Raw genomic sequence first — 27,904 nt, 5'->3', positions numbered from 1 at the left:
TATGTGTTATTAACTCAATACAGGTTAAGCTTTTATATTTAGTAGGAATTTATCAGGAATTTTGTAAAATTTGCTGCGTTTTTTAACCACTTAAGACCTGGAAGATTTTACCCCCTTCCTGACCAGGGGGTATTTTGCGATTTGGCACTGCGTGAATTTAACGGACAATTGCGCGGTCGTGCGACGCTGTACCTAAACGAATTTGACATCCTTTTTTTCCCACAAACAGAGCTTTCTTTTGGTGGTATTTGATCACCTGTGCGATTTTTTGATCATGCGCTATAAACAAAAAAATAGCGTCAATTTTGCAAAAATAATAATATTTTTCACATTTGTTATATGAAATTCCCCCAAAAAATGTAAAAATCTAGATTTTTTAACATTTTCGGCCGATTTGTTTTATGCTACATATATTTGGTAAAAAAAAAAAAAAAACGCAAAAAGCGTATTTTGATTGGTTTGCGCAAAAGTTATCGCGTCTACTAACAAAGGGAACGATTTTTGTTATTTTTGTTTTTTTTTTTTAACGAGTAATGGCGGCGATCTGCGATTTTTTTTGCGGGACTGCGACATTGCGTCGGACAGATCGGACCCTTGACTGACATTGACACTTTTAGGGTTACCAGTGACATTACTACAGTAATCAGTGCTATACATATGCACTGTTACTGTAAAATTACACTGGTAGTGAAGGGGTTAACTTTATTTGAGAGGGAGGGGTGGTGTGTGTTCCTAGGGGCGAAATTCTTACTGTGATTGGCTGTGGCTTGAAGTGTAGGAACAGTGATCAACGGTCCTACATAGTAGAACAGTATGATCACTGTTCATACACAGGGGAGAATGACAGGCGGCTTGTTTACAGCAGCCGCCTGCCTTTCTCCCGCTGTCACGGACGATCGCAAGTGCCCGGCAGACATTGGGTCCGCCGGGCACACGCGTGGGGGGGTCTGTGACTGAGCGGGAGCGCGCCTCCGGTGGCGCACGCTCGCTTCCCAGAGCCTCACAGGCTAGTGACGTACCCATACGTCACTTTGCCTGTGAGGGGCTGACCGCCGCAGTATATGTACTTGTGGCGGTCGGCAAGTGGTTAACTGCTAAAAATGATTTTAGAGAATTTTTAGCGATTGTATTGTTTTGATAAACATTTTCACAAATATTGCAGGGTGTTAAAATCAGTAGCACCTTATTTTCATTCTACAGGTCATGTGCTTTCAGAAAATATATGGTTTGGGGGGTCCTAAACTCTGAAAGCTGTAAGGGAACAATGAAAACCTCCAGATTTTTAAAGAAATTTGGATATTTCCTTTTCTGGGTATGTTCGATTTTTCACCATTTCGCAAAAAAGGCAAAATCTTAAATTTACAAATAGTGGGTATTTATTAACTCAGTACAGGTTAGCTTTTATATTTAGTAAGAATTTTGGAAAATGTGCTGTGTTTTTAACTGCTAATAATGATTTTAGTTTTTTTTAGCAATAATGTTTTGATAAACATTTGCGGAAAAATCATTGTGACCAAAAAATCAGTAACACTTTTACTGGTCATGTGCATTCAGAAATTATATGGTTTGGAGGGTTCTTTAACAAACTCTGAAAGCTGTAAGGGAAAAATAAAAAAGCAATAAAAAAAATTGCAAAAATGGCCTGGACAGCTAAGTTTAAGAGTAGAGCACAGGGCATGGCAGCGAAAGGGTTAAACAACTCCTCCTACATAGGTTGTAGCCCTCAATCCTCTACAGCCTTGGTCCTCAACCCTGGTCCTCAGGGCCCACTAACAGGCCAGGTTTGCAAGATAACTGAAATACATCCCAGGTGATATAATTTGCTGCTCAGTGATTGCAGTACTCTAGTCTGCATCTCCCCAAGGTAATACTTAAAATCTGGCCTGTTAGTGGGCCCTGAGGACCGGAGTTGAGGACCACTTGCTCTACAGTCTTCAAAACACACAATTTACACAGCATCTCAGTGGCAGCAAACAAGAGCAGGGATCTGACATCTCACACACTCACTGCAAAGCTAGAGCACAGAGCTCCATGAAATAGGCTCACATCCTAACAGGCTCCTAGAAAAAAACACAGAGCTGAGTCAGAGCGAGTTACCTGCTGTGTTCTGGAGGGGGCGGGCTGTCGGCTAAATCATGCAGAAAGAAAGAGGAGAGATCAGATAGGCACCAGACTCCAGTACTTTGGATTCAAGTCAGTACGCGCTACAGTGTAATGAGCCTTGCTCATTTTTCATCTCTGAGGTTTACAACCAGTAGGTCCTCAGAGATAAAGAAAGAAGCAGCAAAGTCAAAAATATATCCATTGGTGATGAACCTGTACTGGAACACCTAATCAATATGTGCTGGAACTGGAGAGAGTCCAGAGAAGGGCAACAAAAATAATTAGGGGAATGGAGGGCATCGGCTATGAGGAAAGACTACAAGCATTGAACTTATTCTCTCTGGAGAAGAGACGATTGAGGGGGGATATGATATCAATGTACAAATACTGTACTGGTGATGACCCTAGCATAAGGAACAAACTTTTTAGAGAAAGGGTACAATAAGACACGTGGCCACTCACTAAAACTAGAGGAAAAACGGTTTAACCTTAAAATAGGTAAGGGGTTCTTCACTGTAAGAGCAGTAAGGATGTGGAATTTTCTTCCACAAGCAGTCATATCAGCAGGGAGCATTGATAGTTTCAAAAAACTATTAGATGGGCACCTTAAAGACCACAACATACAGGGGTATACAATGTACTGTTAACAGCAAACACACACACACACACACACATCATAGGTCGAACTGGATGGACTGATGTATTTTTTCAACCTCACAAACTATGTAATATCTAAAGGTAATTAGTATATTTTCAGGAAAAATACAACATAGCTATTCTGTTTTTTTTTTAAAACAGATTTGTGAAGGATCCCACTTCTATATATTATGTATTATCATTAGCATCCCAGATAAAAACTGATCTATTTTTCTTTCACCTAAGAGTTTTTATTCAGTGCCGGTCCACACTAGCGCAACTTGTCAGGCAACTTGTCAGCCTGACAAGTCGCGCTCCCTCGCGGTCCATTGACCGCTACAGGACCCGTTCTAATAGGAGCGACACAAGTCGCTCCGACTTAGAAAAAGGGTCCTGTACTACTTCGGGGCGACCTCAAGGGCCCTTGCATAGACTTCCATTATGTGAAGTCCCTGCAAGTTGCTCCGAAGTCGTGGTGCATGGCAATGCACAAGTCGCCCCCGAAGTAGTACAGAGTCGTGTCGCCTTAGTGTGAACCGACTCTCACAGTGAAGGGCAACTCTGGTAAGCAGACCTGACATTTTCATTCAGGCAGGTTTCATACTGGTGCGATGTTAGACATCGCATGCGATTCGCACCGCACTGCAGATCGCATGCGATGTCTGTGCGATGCAAATTCAGCCATACAGATTATATGGCTGAATCTGCATCGCATTTGCACCAAAATGATGCAGGATCCTTTTTTTGGTCAGCACTGTTATCAGATCGCATGGGTGTCCACACCTATGCGATCCAATTCCTGCAACATTTGGCAGTTTGCACTGGGATCTGTGGGGCGTTATTAACTTTGCATTGACACTTGCAGTGTTTCGCAGATGTCAGTGTGAACCGCCGGCAGGGGACATGTGATGCGGGAACTGAAATCACTGACATCTGCACTGACATCGCACTGGTTCCCGCATCGCATATATGTGAACCAGGTCTCAAGGGCCACGTTAGTTGCTACTAATCGGGTATTGTCAAGAGGAAGATGAGAGACACCAGACCCAACCATGCAGATGAGCTGTAAGCCGCTATTAAAGAAACCCAGGCTTCCATAACACCTCAGTAGTGCCACAGGCTGATCGCCTCCATGCCACGCTGCATTGATGCAATAATTCATGCAAAAGGAGTCCTGACCAAGTATTGAGTGCATTCTATACTGTACATGGACATACTTTTCACTAAGCCAACATTTCTGTATTAAAAATCCTTTTTTTTATTTTTTTATTTATTGGTCTTATGGAATATTCAAATTTTAGGAGATACTGATTTTGGGTTTTCACTAGCTGTAAGCCATAATCATCAAATTTAAAAGAAAGAAATGTTTGAAAGATACATCACTGTGCGTAACGCATCTATATAAAATAGATGCGTTTCACTTCTTGAATTGAATTACTGAATTACATTTTTGATGATATTCTAATTTATGAGATACATCTCTATATACACTGCACAAAAAAAATTCAAGGAGCACTTTTTAATCAGACTATAGCATTAAGTAAGTTAAACTCCTGGAATATTGATATGGTCAGTTAAGTAGCAGAGGGGGTTGTTAATCAGTTTCAGCTGCTTTGGGGTTAATGAAATGAACAACAGATGCACTAGATGGGCAACAATGAGACAACCTCCAAAAACAGGAAAAGTTTTACAGATGGAGGCCACTAACATTTTTTTCCCTACTCATCTTTTCCGACTGTTTTTCACTAGTTTTGCATTTTGCATTAGTTTTGGCTAGGATCAGTCCAACTCCTCCAAGAAGGCACATCAATATGTACCATTGGCAGCAGAAGGTTGAGGCTGGGCATTGTGCACCAGGAGGAACCCAGAGCCCACTGCACCAGCATAGGGTCTGACAATGGGTCCAAGGATTTCATCCTGATGCCTAATGGCAGTCAGGGTGCCATTGTCTAGCCTGTAGAGGTCTGTGCGTTCCTCCATGCATAAGCCTCCCAGACCATCACCGACCCACCACCAAACCGGTCCTGCTGAAAGGTGTTACAGGCAGCATAACGTTCTCCACGGCTTCTCCAGACCCTTTCACGTCTGTCACATGTGCTCAGGGTGAACCTGCTCATCTGTAAAAAATCACAGGGCTCCAGTGGAGGACCTGCTGAATTTTTGTGATTAATGGCAAATGCCAATTGAGCTCCATAGTGCTGGAAAGTGAGTACGGGGCCCACCAGAGGACATCGTGCCCTCAAGCCACTCTAAAAAAGTCTGTTTCTGATTGTTTGGTCAGAGACATTCACACCAGTGGTCTGCTGGAGGTCATATTGTAGGTCTCTGGCAGTGCTCATCCTATTCCTCCTTGCACAAAGAAGCAGATAGCAGTCCTGCTGATGGGTTAAGGACCTTCTACGGCCCTGTCCAGCTCTCCTAGAGTAACTACCTGTCTCATGGAATCTCCTCCATGCTCTTGAGACTCTCCTTGGAGACACAGCTTACCTTCTGGCACATATTGATCTGCCATCCTGGAGGAGTCCTGTATTTCACCTGAAGTTATTTGTGGGTTTTTCTTTGCATCCCAAACAATTTTCCTGGCAGTTGTGGCTGAAATTTTAGTTGGTCTACCTGACCGTGGTTTGGTTTCAACAGAACCCCTCATTTTCCACTTCTTGATCAGAGTTTGAACACTGTTGATTGGCATTCTCAATTCCTTGGATATCTTTTTATACCCGTTTTATACAGTTCAACTACCTTTTCCCACAGATCCTTTGACAAGTCTTTTGCTTTCCCCATGACCCAGAATCCAGAAACGTCAGTGCAGCACTGGATGAAAGATGCAAGGGTCTGTCCGGAGTCCAGAAACTCATTGTCCTTTTATACACACACTAATTACAAGCAAACAGATCACAGCAAACAGGTGACCTTTAACAGCCATTCAAACCCCTTTGTGTCAACTTGTGTGCATGTTATCAGGCCAAAATCACCAGGGTATGTAAACTTTTGATCAGGGTCATTTGGGTAGTTTCTGTTGTCATTATGATTTAAAAAGAGTAAACACAGTTGACTGATAATAAATTACTTCAGCCAAACAGTAACCATGAGTGAAAGAAAAGTTTTTGTGTTATCATTTATACTCTCGAAAAAATGGCCAAGATATCATAAATTCTGCCCGGGTATGCAAACTTATGAGCACAACTGTATACACACACACACACACACACACACACACACACACACACACACACTATATATATATATATATATATCTTGTTAGTACTTTGAATTTTATTAGTTGGGTGAGTGGAAACCATTGAAGGGATTGGCAGAGAGGGGTGGAGGACACTGAACGGTTGGTAAGGTGGATAAGTCTTGCAGCAGCATTCATTATGGATTGAAGGGGGGATAGTCTATGTAAGGGTAATCCAATGAGGAGGGAGTTGCAATAGTCGAGGCGAGAGATAACCAGGGCATGAATTAAAAGCTTGGTGGTGTCATTGGTTAAAAAGGGCCGTATTCTAGCGATGTTGCGGAGGTTAAGGCGGCATGATTTGGACAGGGATTGGATGTGAGCCTGAAAGGACAGTGCAGAGTCCAGGGTTACCCCTAGCACCCTGGCATGTGTGGAAGGACTGATAGTTGTTCCATTGATCTTGACAGAGTATTCCGGGGAAGGGGCACGTGGAGGAGGAAATATTATGAGCTCGGTTTTAGATAGATTCAGTTTGAGTTAGTGGTGAGACGTCCAGGCTGATATGTCTGTTAGTAGATCAGTGATGCGGGAGGAGACTGACTGCATAATATAATGCATTAAGCTTGCACATCCCACCGCAGAAACTATTCAGATGGCTTTTGGGGACGATGCAACGAGCGTAGCGCACACAAAAGTGTGGCCCAAACACTTCAAAGATAAACCCGAAAACTGGGAAACCCGAAAACTGGACACAAGAGATGAGTGGAGGAAAGATGGCCTCCACTCATCTCTATGCCCAGGAGGACCGCAGGGACATCATGACATCACTTTCAGTTCCAGCCACATGTAAACAGGGTTTTTTTTTTTTTTTTTTTTTAACGCAAAAGATCAAAAAAAATGTTTTTGATCTTTTGCTTTTAAGGGTAGAGGAGAGATTTGGGATATTTTAGACCCCAGATCTCTCCATAAAGAGGACTTGTCATGCTGTATTGTTATCGCCAGGGATATTTCCATTCCTTCCGATAGCAATAAAAGTGATCAAAACTATTTTAAGGGACAGTGTAGAAATAAAAAAAAAATAATGTTTTAAAGCACAACCGTCCCAGTGTGCAGTGGTGAACGCATACGTAAATCACGCCCACATATGTAAACTGTGTTCACACCACAGGTATGGTATTACCGGGAATGTCTGAGCAAGAGCTATAATTCTAGCACTAGACCTCTTCTGTAACTCTAAACTGCTAGTCCGTTTTTAAAGTGTCGCCTATGGAGATTTTTAAGTACAGTTGTTTGGCGCCATTCTACGAGTGTGCGCAATTCTAAAGCATGACATGTTCGGTACCTATTTACTCAGTGTAACATTATTCTTCATATTATGCTCAAAAAATTGTATTACGTTGATACATTTTTTTTAATTCAATTAAGTAAATTGTCTCAAACAATTGCGTTTGAAAGACCGCTATGCAAAAACCTTGTGACATAAAAATTGCAACGACTGTCATTGTAGTCTCTGGGGGTTATCAGTAATGTTCTAGCAAAAAATACTGATTTTTACTTGTAAACAAGTGTCAAAAAAAGGTCTGGCAAGCAAGTGAATAGACATGAATTTAACCCTTCAGTGTCACTTTCCATTTTCTTGACGTAAAGCAGGGGTGTCCAAACTACGGCCCTCCAGCTGTTGCAGAACTACACTTCCCATGAGGCATTGTAAATCTCTGACATTCACAGACATACCTAGGCATGGTGGGAATTGTAGTTCCTGAACAGCTGGAGGGCCAGAATTTGGACACTCCTGACGTAAAGTGTTCTATAGTCAGGTCAAACAGTATATTCCAAGGTGTTCCATCCCCTGATGAACAACAAGGACTGTAAAAAAGCATCCTGTATTCAAATTCTGAAAACTCAGTTTAGGTATCCTAAGCATTAACAAACAAAAAAAAAGTCAGCCCTTTAAAACCCGCCGATTATATTGTGTAAGTCTTTAAGAAATCCAGCTAGGAATGTTATAAACATACTTTCTTGTCATCAGAACAATCTGTTTTCTCAATGAGGTAGATGGATGAAGCACAAAAGTATACGAAGCAATGAGTAGGGTAAAATGCGATAGGAAGCCAAGAGGACAAAAGGAAAAAAAAATCATGCTGCATGAGGATTTAACTATCCACTTTAAACGCTGTCATTTCCCATCTGCTCTGGGCAAGAGGCAAGGAGAAGAAGCAGACCTGCACAGACGGAGGCTTGATATTTATTTCGCTAATGCCTCTCAGGCAAGAAATCCACCAGAAAATCCTGCTTAAACTTCTTACTTCCTAAACTGCCCAGAGGAGAAATATGGCTTTAGTTGGAGAAACAGAACTTGAGTTGGACGAATGGCAAAAAAATAAAAGATGCCCAACAAGTCCTGCTTCCGACATAGAAAACAATTAGGTTCTTAAAGGCTAAATGTGCCTACTGAGCTCTGGTTGGTGATTGGAAAGGTGACCCCCACAACAGTGTGTGGTTTTCCTGAGTCACCCCTCCCACATTTTTATTACCTGTTGATCCTACCAGCAGACATGTTATTTTTCCACTTCAGATTCAGAATACTTTATTACTAAGGGGACATTTTTAATACAATCATATAAAAGGATGATAATGCTGTTTGTTCTGCAATGAAATTGCACATCAGCACTGTCACCTTTGAGACAGGATAGTCTTAAGCCCTGTACACAAGGGCAGAATATCGGCCGAAATTATTGGGTACAGTAAATAGATATCAGCCAACATTCGGCCCATGTGTACAGGTCCTTGTTTGACAGAAACTGATCTCACAATTGGCTCCCATCGAATGAGCATACTGAAAAACCAGCATCTGATCAGCACTCTCAGCCAATAGCTGCGAGCAGTGACTGGTGTGCTCTTGTTGGGGGGATTGTCCCCCTGTCAGAAAATGGTGTATATTGCAGCTTACCAATCATTAGATGTGGTTGCTGCATTCGTTTTTTTTCCCCGTTTTTACCTGGTGATCTGGCCAGTAGCACACCACCTGTATTGTGCCTCCAACTCTGGAAGAAGCAGTACAGGGGCACATTTGGACAGCAGTATTGTTAATCTCGGGGGAGAGGTGTGTTTGATGTACTACCAGATTTAGATACACTAACAAATTGGAGCCAAACTCCAGCTCACACTTTTATAAAGTTACAGTTACAACAACCGCTTTTTTTTTCCTTTTGGGATAAAAGTTTTACATAAATAAAAGCTGATCATGAAAAGCATCCCTGTCAGTGGTTTGTCTCATCCCTCTAACTGCTACATCTTCGAAAGAGCTTGTTCTTTCAAAAAACAACAGACTTAGAGCCGGTTCACACTGAGGCGACACGACTTCGGGGGGCGACCTGTGAAGTCGCGTGCACCGCGAAACACCCATAACACTGTACATAAAATGTGCTGCAGAATATCATGTGAATGACCTGGCTGCTTCTGCGCCCTGGCCCGGGATATACTATTGTATAGAACACAGACACTATTATATAATGTAGTGGCCCCACATCTTTAGCCTAGGCACACCCTCTTATATCGTGCCTCAACCTGAGACCCATCTTTACTGGAGGTAGGTCTGCATAAAACACAATTTCTTTTGAGGAGATAAGTGATATACCGTTATCCCCTGAAGCTAGAGGACCGGAATCATATCCTATAAGCTACCAGTGTCAGGCCCAGGGAAAGTGTCTGGTAATGCCTGGGGATATGATTGTCTGCTGGATGAAGCCTCAGGAGGTAGGTCTCCTGGGCAATCCAAATACATGGACAGATACAACCCAGAGGCCTGATCCCCAAACCAGGCAGACACACACGCACATTGTCTATGTATAAAGACAACCATTTGCCAACTGCATATAGTCGGAGGTAAAGGAGTATGCGTATAATAAAATCTTCCCAAATCATGGCCCGTAGTATCAAAATAAAAACAGGAGTCACAGATAATTGGCAAAAGCCTTGATCTGAACATCTAATTGTGAATGTTCAATAGTCTACTTCATGTTCATATTAATGTTAATGTTCAAACAATATCAAAAATGTAGGCAAAATAACATATTAAGCCATCGTATACTGCAGAACCATCAGAAGTTTTAGCAGCCAAGACTCTTGGGCCCTTCATGTGTAATTACCATCTGAATATATTCAAAGGGATGCAGTAGAAACAACTGAACCCCCTTATCGTTATATAAAACACATAAGGATAAAGCGTTCTGTATATTGCACCATCATAAGGAAACTTTTAGAAAAAAAAAAAAACTGCTTCTAAAAGAAGGCTTATTAGAAAACACAGCATAGATGGAGCAATAGTTTAAGAAATGCACAGTCACAGATGCGAATTTCACATGAAACATTAATTTGCAAACAAAGGAAAACTAGTTGAACTACAGCCACCAGAGATCCTGCCCCCAATATATCCACTTCATGCAGTCTTTGGTAAATCCAAAGGAAAAATTGCACAAAATAAGTGAACATGCATGGCCAGCCTTAACCTGGTAAGGGCTGATAGTAAATTAAGCTGCTGACATCCTGAGCCTGAAAATGTGTCCAGAGCAGTCAGAAGTGCACCACCTGCCTATGATAACGCGCAGTCATTAGGCACAGGTTTGTCTATGCAGCCCTTGAAAAGAGGACTATCCAAGATCTAGTCAGTTCTATTATGCAGGATCCACACCAAAATCAAGCACAAAGACCTGATTACACCCAGACTGTAGGGAGAGGAAGGTGTCTGACTTCATTTACAGGAGACTAATTCTTTTAGTACTCCCAGGGATTCTTTTGCCACAGGTTTGCTTATGCACTTTGGGCAAAGATTTTTGGCCCAGCAGACTGCCATTTGCCCTCATAGGAAGTACATGCTTAGGGGCGGAATGCGAGCTGCTGGTCCCCCGTGACTCTTTAGCCACCATTTTGTTGATTCATTTCTGGCATAGGGGTTTTCTTCCCCCATTCTGGAGGAAACTTATAACCACAAGAGGCGCATGCCTTTCTGCTGGTCTTTGCCTTTTTATATTCTGGAGTCTTTGTAAGTTTCCACCCACCACAGTGCAAAATTGTTTGTGATGAGGTAGACAGAGAGAACTCCATAGTGTTCTGGCTTACCTTGGAGCTGTCCTTACTGCCAGGATCTGCAAATCAGGGTGGTGAAGCATATGACATGATTAGTCTCAGAAAAGGAACCCCTGCATAGGGACCCTATACTGATTCCTGCCCAGCTCCAGTCCCGCCCCCAGCTGCCCCCATGCAGGTTGGTGTACATACATCCACTGTCGCCTTCTGGTATACTGTGGTCAGCCTCTCCTCGCTGGCTCCAGGTTTGGTGTAGGGGGGATGCCTCCAGCATCTTCACAGCTGGGGGGATGGTTGCATACCCCTAAGTAGGGGTGAAACCTCAGGCGGGGGGCTAGCTTGCTCCAATGTGCTGACCCTGACCCGCACTACCCAAGGCTCGCTGAGCTGGAAAGGAGGCTGGCAACTTATCATGGAGACTCAAAAATAACAAACAGGTGCAGCTCCTGTGGATCCAGGGGAAACACAATCAAACTGAGGCAGAAAGTATGACTGACATTTTTATAATGGTGGACTAATGGGTTTCCCGTTTCAGGTGGGAGGAGCCTATCTCTCACATGCTGCCCTGGAAGACAATTCGAGAAAAGAGCCTTTTACATGGCTCCATCCCTAAATTAGCAATTCAAGAGTATCTGTAAGCTACACTGAACTATTAAAGCGGAAGTAAACCCAATCATTTAACAGTTTCAAAAAACAGTTACATTTTCGGCATGTGCCAGGAATGTAACACTCCCATTGGTTGTGCTCTCAACCAAACTGTCAAACCATCCAATGACTGGTGTCATAACTGATCACATGTGCAGCATTATGGCAGCTGTAGATCAAACAGAGGCCAAGATGGCGGCTTCCTTGGCTGAAAATGATAGGAGGGTTTACTTCCACTTTAAAAGAAGAAGTTGTGTCCTAAAGCAGGAAACTCATTTTAGATGCTATTACCTTTTTTACTCAGAAAACCCTCCTCTGGGGACTCCAATGAAAATTGTTTCACTTCAGAACTATTGGGCTTGATTTCCTTGCTTTGGAACTAAATCCTTCCAAACCCACCAACCCAATGTCCAATAAGAGCATACTTCATTAATTAGGCACTGTCATTGAACAGGGTGATGACAGCTAAAAAGGACAATTTAAGAGAAGTCCTGTTCTCTGAAGCAAAACTAAATCAGTTTTTAAGGCAAACAGACTTTCTTTTAGGTCACTAAAGCGTTACATTGCAACTTTTACTGTACTAGAGAAGGATTTATTTTTTAGATGGCCGCCAGAGTCATTTCAATAAGCATACCCCCGGGACAGTCAGGGCTAGCACATTCCACAATGGCTAGCCTCTGATCTGTCCCGGTTCGCACTTACCTTTTAGAAGAAATACTTACTTATAAAATTTCTTCCACAGCGTTTCCATCTCTCTTGTGGGCAGCTGAAGCCGGCGCGGTCCTCTTCTGCGTCTTCTTCCTCGTCTTCTTCTCCCAGAATGCGCCGCACCGGCCCCTCTCGTCACTTCCGTTGCGGCGCCGCATTCCTAAACAACTTCTGGCCATGCCCAGAAGCTGTTTAGCAGGGGAATGTGGCGTCGCCCGGAAATGACATGCGGGGCCGGTGCCGTCGCATTGATTCCTGGGAGCTATGACGTTCAGCTCCCAGGAATCATCGCGAGGCAGGAAGTGACGGGGTGAGCCGCGGCTCCGAGGGAGGAAGTACCCTGAGGTGAGTATTTACGATCTACAATTACAAGGTGAGTTTTAAAAAAAAAAAAAACCTAACTATCCAATTACTTTTCAGGTTATCCAGAACTAGCGGATGGGCACAAAAAAAAACATCGATTTTGTGCCCGGAACTCCGCTTTAATCTTGAACTAGTCCCTATATATATTAATCAAAAACCAAAAGTATAAAGGCTCTAAGACTATAATCACAACTAACAATGTGTTATTAAATAGATTATACAGGCAATTTAAAAATGTGCCTGCACCAGAATTCACAACACCAAAATAATGAGGAAAAATGACAAAAGGTTTGTGTCACAGCAGACAAATTTGCTTGCCTGTCACTTAAGCAAAATCCAGTGCTGACGCTGTGGAGTCTACTAACTCACAGTGGCTAAGTGGTTAGCACTTCTGCCTAGTAGCACTGGGATCATTGGTTCAAATCCCAACCACGGCATCACCTGGCTGGAGTCTGCATGTTTTCTTCCTGTGCCTACATTGGTTTCCTCCTAGTGATCCTGTTTCCCCCCACACTCCAAAGACATGCTGGTAGGTTAATCGGCCCTAGTAGGTGTATGAATGCGAGTTAGGGACTCCTTGAGGGCAGGGACTGTATACAATATTATTATATGGGATTTATATAGCGCTGACAGTTTATGCAGTGATTTACAACAATATAAATGTAAAGCGCTGCATAAACTAATGGCGCTATATAAGTTCCTGTAATAAATAAACAGAAATCAACCAGGAGGTTCCAAAAAGTTTTGTGAGGGGAGATTACACATTTTCACCCTGCTAAGAAGCATTTAACTTCCTTAGTGCATTTTTAAGAAACCCTGTCACCAACTTTAAAATTACAGGTTAAATCATAGTAAAATCATGCTTTCTTCGTGCTTACATTTAGTGTTTTACCTTTCCATAAAAAAATTTTTCACTTGAACATGTTAAAAAAAAAATGGACTACTTTAGGAAAGTCCATTTTTTAACACAGCCCCCTCTTTCCTTGCACATCATAGTCCACACTTCTTCTGGCAGTGTCTACTTATTGCTAGTGTTGAACCAGCTCCTAAGCCCTCCATTCACCTCCATATTTAACCTTTTATGTAGCTGCCAGGGGAGGAGCAAAGGGAAATATATAGAGCATCACTTGAGTGACCGCTCTGAGAATGCTGACAGCACATCCAAGATTGCCCACCCAGCAGCAATCTCAGTGCTGGATGTGTACACAAGGGAGGCTTCACAGACAATAACAAAAGCCCAAATGGTATTAAAGCGGAGTTCCGCCTTTCCCTCCAACAATTAAAAGTCAGCAACTACACATACTGTAGCTGCTGACTTTTAATATTAGGACACTTACCTGTCCTGGAGTCCAGCGATGTCGGCACTTACCTGTCCTGGAGTCCAGCGATGTCGGGTGCTGCCGCCGCCATTGCCTGTAAGGGAGCCCGGCCGTGAAGCCTTGCGGCTTCACGGCCGGGTCCCTACTGCGCATTTCTATTGGTTTGGCGGCAGGGGAAGGAGGATGGGGACGAACTTCCGGGACGCAAGGCTTCACGGCCGGGTTCCCTTACCGGCAATGGCGGCGGCAGCACCCGACATCGCTGGACTCCAGGACAGGTAAGTGCCGACATCGCTGGACTCCAGGACAGGTAAGTGTCCTAATATTAAAAGTCAGCAGCTACAGTATGTGTAGTTGCTGACTTTTAATTGTGTCCCGGAAGGGGTACCTGTCAAAAACGGGTACCCGATCCCCCCTCCTCCCTGAAAGGTGCCAAATGTGGCACCGGAGGGGGGGGGGAGGAAGCAAAATAGCGGAAGTTACATTTTTGGGTGGAACTCCGCTTTAAATGCACATATAGTCTAAACCATGGGTGTCCAACCTTTTGGCTTCTCTGGGCCACATTGAGTGTAGAGAAATTTTCTCGGGCCGCAAATAAAATATATACTATAGTTAAGGTATACAAGTAATAAAATGCCGCCGCACCCTTCCCATGCCGCCATGCCCCCCGCACTAATTTAGCACAACTAGAGGGTGATCAAATGAAATGGAATCAGTATACAGAGGTTTACTTCTTCTGAGAGATAATAAAGGAACACTCAAACCACCATGACCACTTCAGTGATTTGAAGTGGCCATGGTGGTAGGAGTCAGAAACACTGCACATTCTCGCCTCCCCCCCCCCTTTCGAGGCAGCCTCTGCCTACCGTTAGTTGGAAGCTGCTGTGGCCGTGCCCCCGACCCGACTTCCTTCCTCCCCAGCAAAAGAAAAAAATGGTCAGGGGGCAGTGGGCCGCATTGCCTGCGGTTCTGGGCCGCATTAGGCCCCCGGGCCGCAGGTTGGACATGCCTGGTCTAAACGGAAGCCTGTTGTTAAAATGAATGGTCTGGTGACTAGGTCTCCAAGGGGAAAAGAGTAGCTGATACTTGGAATATACTTTCTGCAGAGGTAGCAGGCCAGTCAACAATAAGTGGCTGCAAACCTGCTTAGAACAAACAGATCTATACTGATTCATGTCTTGAGAGAAGTATGGCTTTTAAAAAAATAAAAATGTATACTCACCTAGGTGAATGCAGCATCAACCCGATGCTGCATCTCTTCCCTGCTGGCTCTGCACTGAGAACTGAGCGATCAAACAACGCTGATCACTCATTACTCCCCGTCATTCACCGGCTTTCTGCTCTGCCCCTTCAACACTCATTGGAGCGCTGGGCTGTGGAGAAAGCAAGAGTGGTTGGCTCAGGTTCTCAGCAGATCGCTGAGAAGCTGAGCAAGGTGCCAGTCCAGGCTTCTGGGTGGATCCCAACTTCTTGATCGTTCCCGAGCCTGGAGGGAATGAGTGGCATCAGCCGACAAAAAATGGTTGTCTGCTAAAAACAGGTCACAGGAGATGCAATCCAGTGTATTTTTAATCTGCATCAAAAATACATGCACAGTGTTCTGTATGGAACGCACTAATGCAATAAATGGAAAATGCACCAGAATGCATGTAAATGCACTGGAATGCACATGTCATGAATTAAGATGAAGGAAAAAAAAAAAAAAAAGAGGGGGAAAAAGCAGATCAAAAACACACCAAAAATGCGTGTAATTCCACATGCAGAAGCGCATCCATAACGCAGAAATTTTGGTGTGAACTGGCCCTAAACCCAGTGAACTGAAACAGCATGTAATGTATCAAATAAAAAATAAATTAAAAAGTCAACAAACATAATAAATGATCCTGAACACAAGTATATACCTTTCATATACCCTATAAACACTATAAAATATGACTGTATTTATGGAATAAACAAATTCACTCATAAGCAAAAGAAACGACGCTTACTTTTAATCAAATTTATTACCGCTATTGCACTTTATACCCTAATAAAGCAGCTCTTAGTTAATGTTCGTTAAAGCCATTGTGATAGACTATACACAATCCATGCCATTGCATTACTGTTAGTTTGGCATTCATTTTATGGAGTAAATAGGAAGGAGGATAGTCACCCAACATTGTACAACACTGCCACCTACTGGGCTCGGATATCTTTCATTCTGCACTAAAACTATGGGTTACCATTCTGTATGTAAACCAATAATTATTGAAAGTTATGCAATTTGCTAGAAAGGATAAAGAAAAAAGTTAGACAAGCAAAAAAATTAATAAATGCTAACATTGATGGTCAAAAGCCTTAGAAGCTGTTGCAACATTTCTGCTGAAGCTAAAGGTCATCCAAAATAAGCTTTCCTCTTCAACAGAGACCAAATACTTGCTTTTTGTCTTTTGGTCACTTAAGCAGCACTGTAAGTGAACCTGAAAAAACTTGTACATATTTAAGCTCTTCCACCACTCTTTATTCATCTCAGCAAGAATGCCAACAGTTTAAGGTGAATATTTTCGTATTAGCAAGTCTTAGGCCCCTTTCGCACTTGTGCAACTTGTCATGCAACTTGGGACTGCAAAGTCGCATTACAAGTCATACCCCATGATTTCTAATAAGTACCATTCATATGTGTGCGACTTCAAGTCAAAGTGACTTCAAAGTAGTCCCTACACTACTTTGGTCAGACTTGAGGTCCATAGACCTCAAGATTACACAGGTATTGCTTCAAGTTGCGTCAAAGTAGCACGACTTTCAGATCATACAAGTGTGAAAGGGGTCTTAAGATTCTGGCTCCTCTAATGGGCTCCAGGTGATTTGATTTCAGTTCTTTAGTGACATAGGACAAGATCCTTCTTCAACATGGTAATATGTGGATGCCTCACGTCTGTGTGCTCAGCCAATGAAGGTTGGGAACAGAGGGCCAGGTCTCAGATCACTAGGACAGTGAAGCTCCATACATGCATGCCAAACCAATGCAAGTCAAAACATGGAGATAATAGTCTGCAGCTCCATAAATTCAGAGTACCAGCACAGAGAATGTGGAATTCCTTAGAGTGAACTGTGTTTCTACCAATGGAGAGGAGATTGTGGCAAATAGGAATTTGCCACTCACCTCCCTCACTCTGTCCTGAAGGTGGATATATTAAGCCCCCGTTCACACGGGTGCAACTTGTCATGCAATTTACTAATTCCAAATTGCATGATAAGTCACAAACCATTGCCTACAATGGAACCGTTCAAATCGATGCAACATGAAAATGGTTCCTGCACTACTTTTTGATGAATTGTGACTTGTGTGGACTTCTGTTAAATGAAGCTGCAATGAAATTGGAAGTGCAAATCGCACTGGTGTGAAGCAGGGCGAATTACCAGGACTAGATGCGTGGAAAGTGGTTTGCTGATTTGCATTATTACAGAAGACAACAGATGACTTTTGAGAAACCCAAACAGCTTCTACACAGAAAAACAATTTGCCAGCAGAAAACATTTTAAGCCTTTTAACTGTCCTGTCATAGTAGGTAACAGTGGTAGCAGTGGTCCCTTACAGCAGTGGTCCTCAACTCCGGTCCTCAGGGCCCACTAACAGGCCAGATTTTAAGTATTACCTTGGGGAGATGCAGACTAGAATACTGCAATCACTGAGCAGCAAATGATATCACCTGGGATGTATTTCAGTTATCTTGCAAATCTGGCCTGTTAGTGGGCCCTGTAGGCCAGGGTTGACGACCACTGCCTTACAGGACAGAAGATAAAAAACATAAAATTATAAAACGAGAGAAATTCATTTATACTGTAAAATCAGCACTTACCTTTCATAAATAGTCTTCAGTGTGGTCTGATCATGGACACCCTCCGTCTCTTCCAGGTACAGGATAAGCCAGGATGTTCTATATGGCCACTGCTCTGTAAGGTTGATCCATGAGGCCAGCCTGTCCCAGTTAAAACTTATCTGGTTGGCTCTTAATAATCGCCCTGTAAATGTGACAAAGAAAAACATCTGGTTACAGAAAAAAAAAACACAAAAATTGGAACAGTATTGAATGTTCAGTCATCTCAAAGGCATTTATGTGTAAAGAGTTCTTGTAATCCAGACTTACAGTTTGGAATGTTTCTGCTGACGCACTTACATGAAAGATATGAAAGATGTGCTGGACAAAACATCAAACATGTCTGTGTATCTGCATTGTTCCAATACAGTAGCCAAGGACTCTCAGAGGGAATCTTCATTGAATAAATTATCTGACTTGTGGTTCGGTAAAGCATTGCCTCTCTCTTCAAAGCCTATCCCTTTTTACGGACATGCCCTGGCTGGCACAAAACGATGCCTTGCGATGACAAATACAGTATAGGGGTCAACTGTCCACTTACAGGGTTTGGTTTTTTGAGTTTGATTGTCATAAAAGTTTAGCCCTCGTTTACACTGGTTTGATTTCTCTTATACGATTTGGCAGTTCCAAATTCCATAACTAGTCGCCCCCCCTCCCATTGCTGGCAATGGAACCGTTCAAATTGCTGCAACATATCCTAGCGACTTTGAAAAAAGACTCCTGCACTACTTTCTTGGGGGGGATTTTATTGCGACTTGCATAGACTATTGTAAAACAAACTCGCAAGCCGCAATTAAATTGGAGGTGTAAATCGCACTGATCCGTAGTTTGAAATGGAGCTGAAGTAGCCAGATTTCCAAGTCACACTTTGTGAACTAGGGCTTATGCAGCACCTGCCAACTACACACAGTTAAAGTAGTCATTTTATAGTTCTAATCTCTTGCCTCAATGATGATGCTTTTTTGCTTAACAAAATGGCTATATATTCTCTCCAGTGAGTGCTAATCACATGTACATGGGGCATGGCTATGTGGCCACCGACCTGTCAGTATTCTGAATGAGAAACGATTACCGGATGATTTGTAGCCAGCATGGAGGTGGTGAGATCTCGTCTGTCAGTATTCTGAATGAGAAACAATTCCCGGATGATCTGTAGCCAGCGTGGAGGTGGTGAGATCACGGGGGATTGATTCATTCATCTAATATATATGTTTTACGCTTGTTCTATCGTGTAAAATATAAGTGGCCTGTTCGCGAATTATAATAAATGTTGAGTGTTAACGTTATTATACTAGGGGAGTCTTTTTCGTTTATGTGACCCACGGAGAGATCACTGTTAGAGGAAAGTCGGAGGAACATCCAAGCCCACTTAAGGATCTTTCATCAACACCCTATCTCATAGCGCATTTGCCCAACCATGTAAATAGGGGTCTATTATATGTGGTGAGTTGACCACCTGATGGGAGTGGGGAATGTGGAGACACAGCGGTGGTGGAAATTTGTGGTGATATAGCGAATCAATATTCACTGGTTTTACGGTTCATTCAATCAACAGTCACTGGATTCACTATTTTTTGGATGATGTATTGTGTGTACTGGGACATTAGTCGGTGGACTTATTAATGCATATATACAACTGTTTTTAATTTTTTTTTTTACATTTTTTTAACTATCAGTGGTTCATTGCACTCCTTGTGTTGCACAGATCTGCCTTTATGTATTTGTGTTTTCACTTATATATTTTTGGTTTTATTTGAAAGCAGCGGCATATATTGTGGTATTGGAGGCGCTAGCGTGGGAGACCAGTCTTTTATTACTTTTCTGATAATCAGATGTACTGTCCTTCCCAAGATGAATGACTGGTGTGCAGTGGCTCAAAGACACGTTTGGCTTATTCAATAAAGCAGCAGAAACACCACAACAATGTTTAGACTGCAGTAACCTATAACAACCAGTGAAAAATAATCACTTAACTAATTTGACCGGACTAAAATTTGGTTGGTTACTTTGGTTTACTGCACTTTTTACATATGTGCTGCTCTTTGCATTGCTGTACTGAATAAAACAGATCATATTGCCCTTCAACAATAGTAGAGTTGTCTTCTGGAAGCTAAAGCAAAAACACAAAAAGGAACCATGGTTCACTGCTAAGGCCAATCATTTCATTTTTACTCTAGCTTTTGAAAATACAGACAGACAATCTTGCCTCTTCTTGTCCATGTTATATGTTGATATATTCCTGCTAAGGAAAGCACTCAAGATTTCCTTAAAGAGGTTGTAAACCTCAGATATAAAATATAAACAAACCATATCCCTCTATAGTGTGTACCTGTCTCAATCCAGAGCTCTAAGTGTCGTTTCTGTCTGCTACTTCTTTCCTCTACTATCAGCAAGAATCTCTTTTGATAGGTTTTCCTGACACCAAGAGAAAAGTGGTGTCAAGTGAGGGACCTCCAGCTGATTGACAGTCTTCGCTCTGTTCCTGTGTTCTGTGTGCAGGGGGTGTGTCTCTTCTCCTCACTGAGCTCTGCAGAGTGTAACTTCAGCTCTCGGCCCCCCTTTTTTCTGATAGCTCAGCCAACTTTATAAATTCTGGACTTTGAACAAATGTAGAAAAGAGAAGACCGCAGATAAAACCGGTGCAAGTTATGTAGGAGGATTTGTTTATTCTCTGTGTATCACAGGAGGCCAGTCACTTCACTGGGTATATGTAAGGGTTTACAACCACTTTAATGCATTCTATGCAAATCTGCAGCAGCTCTTCTTCCCTTTTACCACTCTCACAGGTTTACTGAGAGGAGCGGGGGGACATTGACTCCTGCTACTGTCAGTCAGAAAACCTGTGAACAGAAAGCAGGGCGTCGGGCTGAGCTGGGCTGAGTGTCTGCATCAGAGCTTGCACGAGTGCCCCCATAAAAAGCAACTTCCTACAGTGGGCACTTGGCAGGGGAATGGGGGGTGTCTGAAAGAGCCAGGAGCGCCGGCAGGTGACCCGAGAAGAGGATGATTGGGGCTGATCTCTGCAAAACCAATGCACAGAGCAGGTAAATAAGACATGTCCAGGTCGTCTAAACAGCAGCCAGCAAAACCTTGCGTCCAAAAGAAGCATCCACAGATGCCAACACATCCACTTTATAAACATTTTGTAAAAGTGTGCACCGACGACCGTCACCAAGCGTCGCTGACGCTTGGTGACAGAAGCCCAAGAGACACTAAGCACTCTAGTAGAGTGCTCCTTGACAGGGAAAGGAGGAACCAGACCCCCTGATGCAAGAGGCCTGAACCACCGTCTGTCTGATCCATCTGGAAACAGTTACAGAAGAAGCAGACAACCTTTTGTGAGGTCTGTCTGTGAGCACAAATTCTGACTTCCTATAAGACTTTGTAGCTGCCAGGTACACCCTAATTGACAGCTAAGGAGGAGTTGAAGAAGGGTTAAGATCCGAGCCACCGAGATGGAGCGAGGATAAACCTCAAGAGACTCACCACGCAATTTACGTCTTCCACGTACAATGATAGATCTTCCTAGAAGTAGATTTCCTAGCTTACAACAGTGTAGGAATCAACGACTCAGACAAACCTCCATCCTTCAGCACCTGGCGTTCGAGAGCCATGCCATTAAAGTCAACAACTGTAAAGCATGATGGAAGATCGGTCCTTGGGAAAGCAGATCCTCCCGGAGAGGAAGTCCCCAAGGAGTATCGGCAGCCGTACCCAATCGGCGTACCAAGACCGGCGAGGTCAGCCTGGAAAGAATCCCTTTCTGCTTTGAACCTGCACAGGAGTCGTGGCAGAAATTTGAGAGGGCTGGAACGAACTGGTCAGCCCACCTTAAAATGCCGGCTACTTACCTAGCCGCCAGGATACTACTTGCGCCCCCTTGGTGATTGACACAGACCACGGATATGGCATTGTCCAAATAAATTTGTACCGGACACCCCTAAAGATGAATTGTCCAATGAGCCAGACCAAGGCTGATCGCTTGGATTTCCAGAACATTAAATCGGTAGTCTGGACTCTGCCAGAGTCCAAACCCCCAAGCACATCTGCTGAGGATGCCTCCCCACCCGGACAGGCTAGCATCCGTAGTGACTGTCGAAGTGTCAGAGAACGAAGCCACCTCTAGAGACCGTGGATCCTTGTTCCATTTCACCAGAATTTCTTTAGCAGAGATTTTCTGTGGAACTGTGCAAACAGTCCACCTAGGGGGTGGACACCATCCGGCCCAGCACGCGCATGCAAGCCGGAATGGATGACTATCTGCTGAACAAGAGAAGCTGAATTGCCTCCTGCAATGTCTGGAGTTTTTCCAGAGGAAGAAACATGCTGGCTGAGTCAGACCCAGATAGTTCAATTTTGGTGGACAGAACCAAAGCAGACTCCTGAAGGTTCAGAATCCAACCAAACTCCCTCGAGTTCCCAGAGCAATCTCCAGTTGTCGCTTAGTGCAGTCAGAGACACAGCTCGTAGAAGATTGTCCAGTACCGCCATCCCCCGCTGAATCAAACAATGCCAGCACAGGGGCCAATACTTTTGTGAAGACCTGAGAAGCAGAGGCGAGACCAAAGGTCCACGCCACAGACCGATAATGCTCCTCGCCCGCAAAAAAACAGAGGAAGCGTTGGTGACCATCACATATTAGAATGTGCAGGTAGGCGTCCTTGATGTCGATAGAAGCGAGAAAAAATCCCCTGACATAGGGACGCCACTACCGTGTTCCATGTTAATATACTCCACGCGGAACTTCTGTACTCGCATAGGAAGTCTAGCGCCTTGAGGGTAAAAATTGAACGTACCTTGCATTCCTTTCTGGGAACTGTAAAGAGGTTTGAGTAAAAACCCCTGAAAACTTTCTGAATCGGAAACGGAGCAATCACCCCTTGAAGGAACAAGTCTTGCACTACCACAAGGAGAACCGTAAGTGATCTAAGGAAAAGTGCAGGTTGGAAGGGAGGAACCTTACTGGAGGAGAAGAACGAACTCGATTTCGTAGCCTGACAAAATAACTTTGTGGACCCATGTGTCCTACTACCAGGGAGGTCAATGGATCCGGAAATCAGCGAAGACGTCCCCCCCACCCCAGATATGGGTGAGGGGGGCCCTCCATGCAGAGGCAGCCTTGTCTGCAGGTCTGGAAGAGCCTGCTCATGGCTTGCCAGACCAGGTCCTCTTGGAACCTTCAGTGGAGGCCCTAACTTTTGATCCCTTGTCTTGAGACCCTGAGGGACGGAATAACCTCTATTGAGCCGAGGGGACTGGCCCACGTCTACGACAGGGCTCCTTGCCCTTGGTAGCTGGAGGAAGAAGAGTACTCTTGCCCCTGTGAGACCCTTAAGGAGGTCATCCAAGGAAGCTCCAAACAGGCAATCCCCTACAAGGGGGAAATCAGATAAGGCCTTCTTAGAAGTCTGGTCCGCAGACCAGTATTTTAGCCGAAGGACCACTGCTGATACAAACAGCCTAAAAATCAAAGGAACCGCATCCAAAGAGGCATCAGAGATAAACTGTAGCCCCTGGACCAACTGATCCACCAGCTCTGCAAGACAGGGGGAAGAAGTTTCTTCTCCAGGTCCCGGAGTAAAAGTTTAGCCCATTCAGTCAGAGCTTGCGACACCAGGGCAATAGTAAATACCGGCCTAAGTGCCAAACCAGCAACAGCGAACATATGTTGGGCCAGAGCCTCTGCCCTTCTATCAGCTGGATATTTAAAGGCCAGGGGACTCCTCAACCGGAATGAAGGTAGCTTTATTTAACCTGGAGACTGACGAGTCCACTACAGGTGGGACCGTCCACCTTTAACGCAGTTAATCGTCATAAGGACATCCTCATAAGGACACTGCAAGCAAAAAACGATTAGGAACCACTGCGTTTTGGACAACCCCACGGTTTTGTAACAATGTTGTCAAAGTAAGTGGAAAAGGAAACACCCTCGCAGCTTTGGAGGGCCTGTGGGTGCCAAAAGGGACCAGCGCCTCCGACGCAGCATCAGCCGCAACCTCTGTTTTTAAAATATCACACACTGACACAAACAGTGCATCCACTAGCATCTTCTTTTCATGCGTGGCTATAGGAGCAGAGGAATCATCCTCACATTCTGAGCACTCAGGGTGAGTGGACGCAGACCCAGTAGGGTCACTATATACTAAGCTCACCCGGAAAACCTAACAATCAGGGGAGGCCGCCAACTGCGATCCCACAAAGGGGGACGCTGACCTAGGGCCCACGAATGGACCACCTAATGCACGGATCCCAGCCCGGCAGATGCTCAGAGGAAGAGTGGGGGCTTCAGCTAAACACACTGGGGCCGCCCCCTAACAGAGGCGCCCCCACTTGGCTGCATGAGCCTAGAGGACATCCCTGCCCAAGTCACCAACCCCCAGCGTGGCAGGGAACCCTGCTCAACCCCCCACCAATCGCGCACCAGAAAAACCCAGTCAGCAGCAACTCCAACCAACCCCCCTTAAGTGCATGTGGCAACAGCCAGCTCATAACCTCACCCGGGGGGGGGGGGGGGTGGGGGGGGGGCAAAAGATCCACAGTGACAGTTACTTACCATACCAGGGGGGACAGTAACTTACCATACCAGGAACAGGATGGGCACCGCACCGGACAGACCACCGCTCCATCATAATGTGGGTGTGGTCTGCCAGGAGAAACGCTGCGACTCAGGCCGAGGCCAGGTCGTATGCATTCTTGCGAGACAGTTCACTCGCAGGCCAGCCCCTGTCACTGGTCAGACTGGGGGGACCCTCTGGATCTAGATTATCCAAGTCCGGCAATTGATTGTAGATTCTCCCAGGAACAAAATAACAAAGATAGGAAAAAATTTAATTTAAAAAGAAAAAATGGCCAGGACCAGGAGATCCCAGCAAGGAACTAGGCCCTTACTCCTGACTACGCAGAAAAATAAAAAGAAGTGCCTATAGCTGAGAGTTGGTGTATACCCCCTGGGACTGCTCATAGGCGTAGTCAAGCTTTTTCCTGCCTAGTGTCCTACTCCTGTAGCGGGGCAGTATAGCGCAATGGTCAAGAAGAATCAGGAGCTGTGTCCATCAATTAACGAAAGAGAAAGTTAGTTTAACAGTTATTACAGCCTTTTCCCTCTGTTTCTTAGTACTCCTTGGCACTTTGTGATCTTAAATGTCTGTAATGATTTCAATTAGTGTATGTGAAAAGCTACCACTACATCATTCACTAAAAATTTAACTAAACCCTGCGATCCTTTACAGCCAAGGAAACTGCCATCTTAGCCTCTGCTTGATATGCAGTTGCCATGGTGCTGCACCTTTAACCAGCCATGACACTGGCCATTTGATGACTTGGCAGTTTGGTTTAGAGCACAAGCAACTGTGACAATTATCATTCACGGCATGTCTTGAACATAACTCTTTTGGAAAACCATAAAAGTGATTGTAAACCCTTACATATACTCAATGAGGTGACTGGCCTCAGGCGATACACAGAGATGACACAAATCTTTCTACATAAGTTGTACCTGTTTAACTGTAGTCTTCTGTTCTCTACATCTTTTCATATTTCTGAATTTATACAGCTTGTCTGAGCTTTCAGAAAGCATGGGAGCTGACGTTAGTCTGCAGAGCTCAGTGAGGTAAGCTGATTGGAAGAAAGGGACAAGCCCCCTCGTCACACAGCACACAGGAACAGAACTGAGGCTGTCAATCAGCTCCCTCCCCATCACCATTTTTACGCCTTAGTGCCAGGAAACTTGTTAGAAGCAACTCATGCAGATAATAGCAGATAGAAATTACACTTATTGTTGTGGAATGAGACAAGTAAACACTATAAAGGGATATGCTCTGTTCATATTTCATGTCTGTGGTTTACAACCACTTTAAATTGCTGGTTTTAGTTCCGCTATAAAGTTACATTCTATTTTAATAAACTTTCCCACTCTTCATTACCTGTAACTGAAACAATATTTAACAATCTTCTCATTATCTGGGGACTGATGTCGCTGAACCAGTCCTCTGTCACTAATAGTTTGGTAAGGTCAAAAGACATCTGTCGCGTAATCGATCTCTGCATATGACGTCTTCTGTAGGTATCCTAGGAGAAAAAAATTAAAGGTTAAAAAAAAAATTGCATATCAGTAGAGGGACTGTGCTGCTAAAATAGCCACTTGCAGAAAGTTTTACCTGAAACTAGCATCTGCAGAGGCAGACACATCGAGCTAGTAAAACGTAGAAAAAAAGAATTACAAAAAAAAAACAGGTTGCAGCTTTTTAAAATCTATGACAAGTCCCTAGCTAACAAAAAGCCCAAAAACTTTAAGGCCCCTTTCACACATACTGACCATTCATTTAATCAGTTCAGTCACGTCAAAATGGATGAAGTATTCATCCATTTCTCATCCGTTTTTTTTACATTCACTACCAATGCAACCAACGGATGAAAAACTGACCGTTTGTCAGTTTACATCTGTTTTTCGTCCGATCCGTTTTTTTAACGGAAGAAAAATAGGGCTTTCATCTGTTCAAACAAACAGATATTGACGGAAGCGGATGAAAACGGATGGGAACGGATGATCATCCGTTGTCATCCATTTTTCTATAGGGATGCACTGAGGTCTGTTTTTCATCCGTCAAAAGAAATTGGTGAAAAACGGACAAACGGTCCATATGTGTGAAATGGGCCTAACTTTTACTGCCACGGTCGTATGTCTTATGATGGTAGCTGCGGAGTGGTTACATACACTCCCACAAGCAGACTGTCGGCATTCAAATGAAAACGATACGGCAGCTGTTCAGCTGCCGAATAGCATTCTGTGCCTCCCAGAGCATAGAACAGGTCTCAGGCAAAACCAGGTTTGCAAGAATAGACTAGCCAATCTACACGAGAAGGCCAGAGAGCCATACACTCAAGAAGAAGAAAATTCCAAGGTGAAAAGGAAAATTCCACGATTAGGCCTCTTGCACGAGGTACTAATGTTTGAGCGACTGCTTTTTTTGGACGTAATTTCAGGTGTTTGTTTTGCGCAAATTTGCACGTATATGTGCATCTTCGAGCACAATACCCTCCTAGGGAAAATGAATTTATATTTATGCTCATATGCGTGTGTTTGTGCACACTGGTGCAAAACGCTGACCCTGGAACGCAGATTTTTCTTCTTTTTTTTTTTTTACTGAGGAATACTGTGTGCTTGCTTACACGCCTGTGCGCACACATTGTAAATAACAGGCTACATTATAGCACAGTAAAAACGCTGTACTGAGCCTTTTTTAAGCTGCAGTGTGCAATAGGCCTTATAAGGAGCTTACCTAGCCAGACAACCAAATCACTAAGGAGATATTCAAAGAATGTTAGCATCATCACATCTTAATAACCCATTAACATTGCTCCAGTAGAGAACTCAAGGGTACAATCCCATGAAGTCAGCCAATCAGAAAGGGGTGGAGTGCACAAGAGGCACCCCTACATTGGGTAGGCAGGAATGCAGGTAGACCACATCCCTAGGTAGACCACAGCCCTGGAATGGTTAAAGACATCACTAGCTGAAAACAAGTAAGGACAAAAAAAAGAAACACTGGAGACAACTGGTTGAGGAGAGCCAGATGCCAATGCATTGCCTTCAAGGAAGACAGTATGGTTGAAAGTAAGCACCATCCAATGTAGGGAGCAGGTTGATTGTCCTCTTGCAATAATGACTCCCACGTCTTTCCAGCAACATCTAAGTGATGTCCAGCAGAATCCAAACCATGAAGTTGACTAAAGGCGCGGCCCCCTAACAAAGGGGTATGGGGACACCCTGGCAAGTGGGGTCTCCTAAGGACAGCGGGAGGACATCACTCCATTCACCTGAAGATACTGCCAAGTCATGCCAGGGGTTACTTCATCCATGGGGACAATCTGGGCACTGTGCTTAGAGCCCAAGCCCATAGCTATAGAGGGTGGCTGAGAAAGACAGAGAGCCAATTGGAGAGGGGGGGTTTTTCCAAAGCATTAGACTTTCAACTGGAAAAGAGTCAACTGCCTGATTGAAGAGTCAAAAG

General features: G+C 43.9%; 1 protein-coding gene across 4 annotated transcripts in view; it reads right to left on the bottom strand.

The window, feature by feature from the left end:
* Positions 1–27,904, bottom strand: part of KIDINS220 (kinase D interacting substrate 220) — a 337,500-nt gene that overhangs the window by 161,113 nt on the left and 148,483 nt on the right. For all 4 annotated transcript variants that reach the window (XM_082248990.1, XM_082248991.1, XM_082248992.1 and 1 more), the window contains exons 21-22: positions 25,817–25,961; positions 17,877–18,039 (exon numbers count right to left, since the gene is read on the bottom strand). In XM_082248990.1, coding sequence (XP_082105116.1) covers positions 17,877–18,039; positions 25,817–25,961 — 308 coding nt within the window. The remainder of the gene's footprint in view (positions 1–17,876; positions 18,040–25,816; positions 25,962–27,904) is intronic.

The sequence above is a fragment of the Pelophylax lessonae genome (genome assembly GCF_965119305.1).
Source record: "Pelophylax lessonae genome assembly, chromosome: 3".
Lineage (NCBI taxonomy): Eukaryota > Metazoa > Chordata > Amphibia > Anura > Ranidae > Pelophylax > Pelophylax lessonae.
This window is presented reverse-complemented; position numbering and strand designations above follow the sequence as displayed.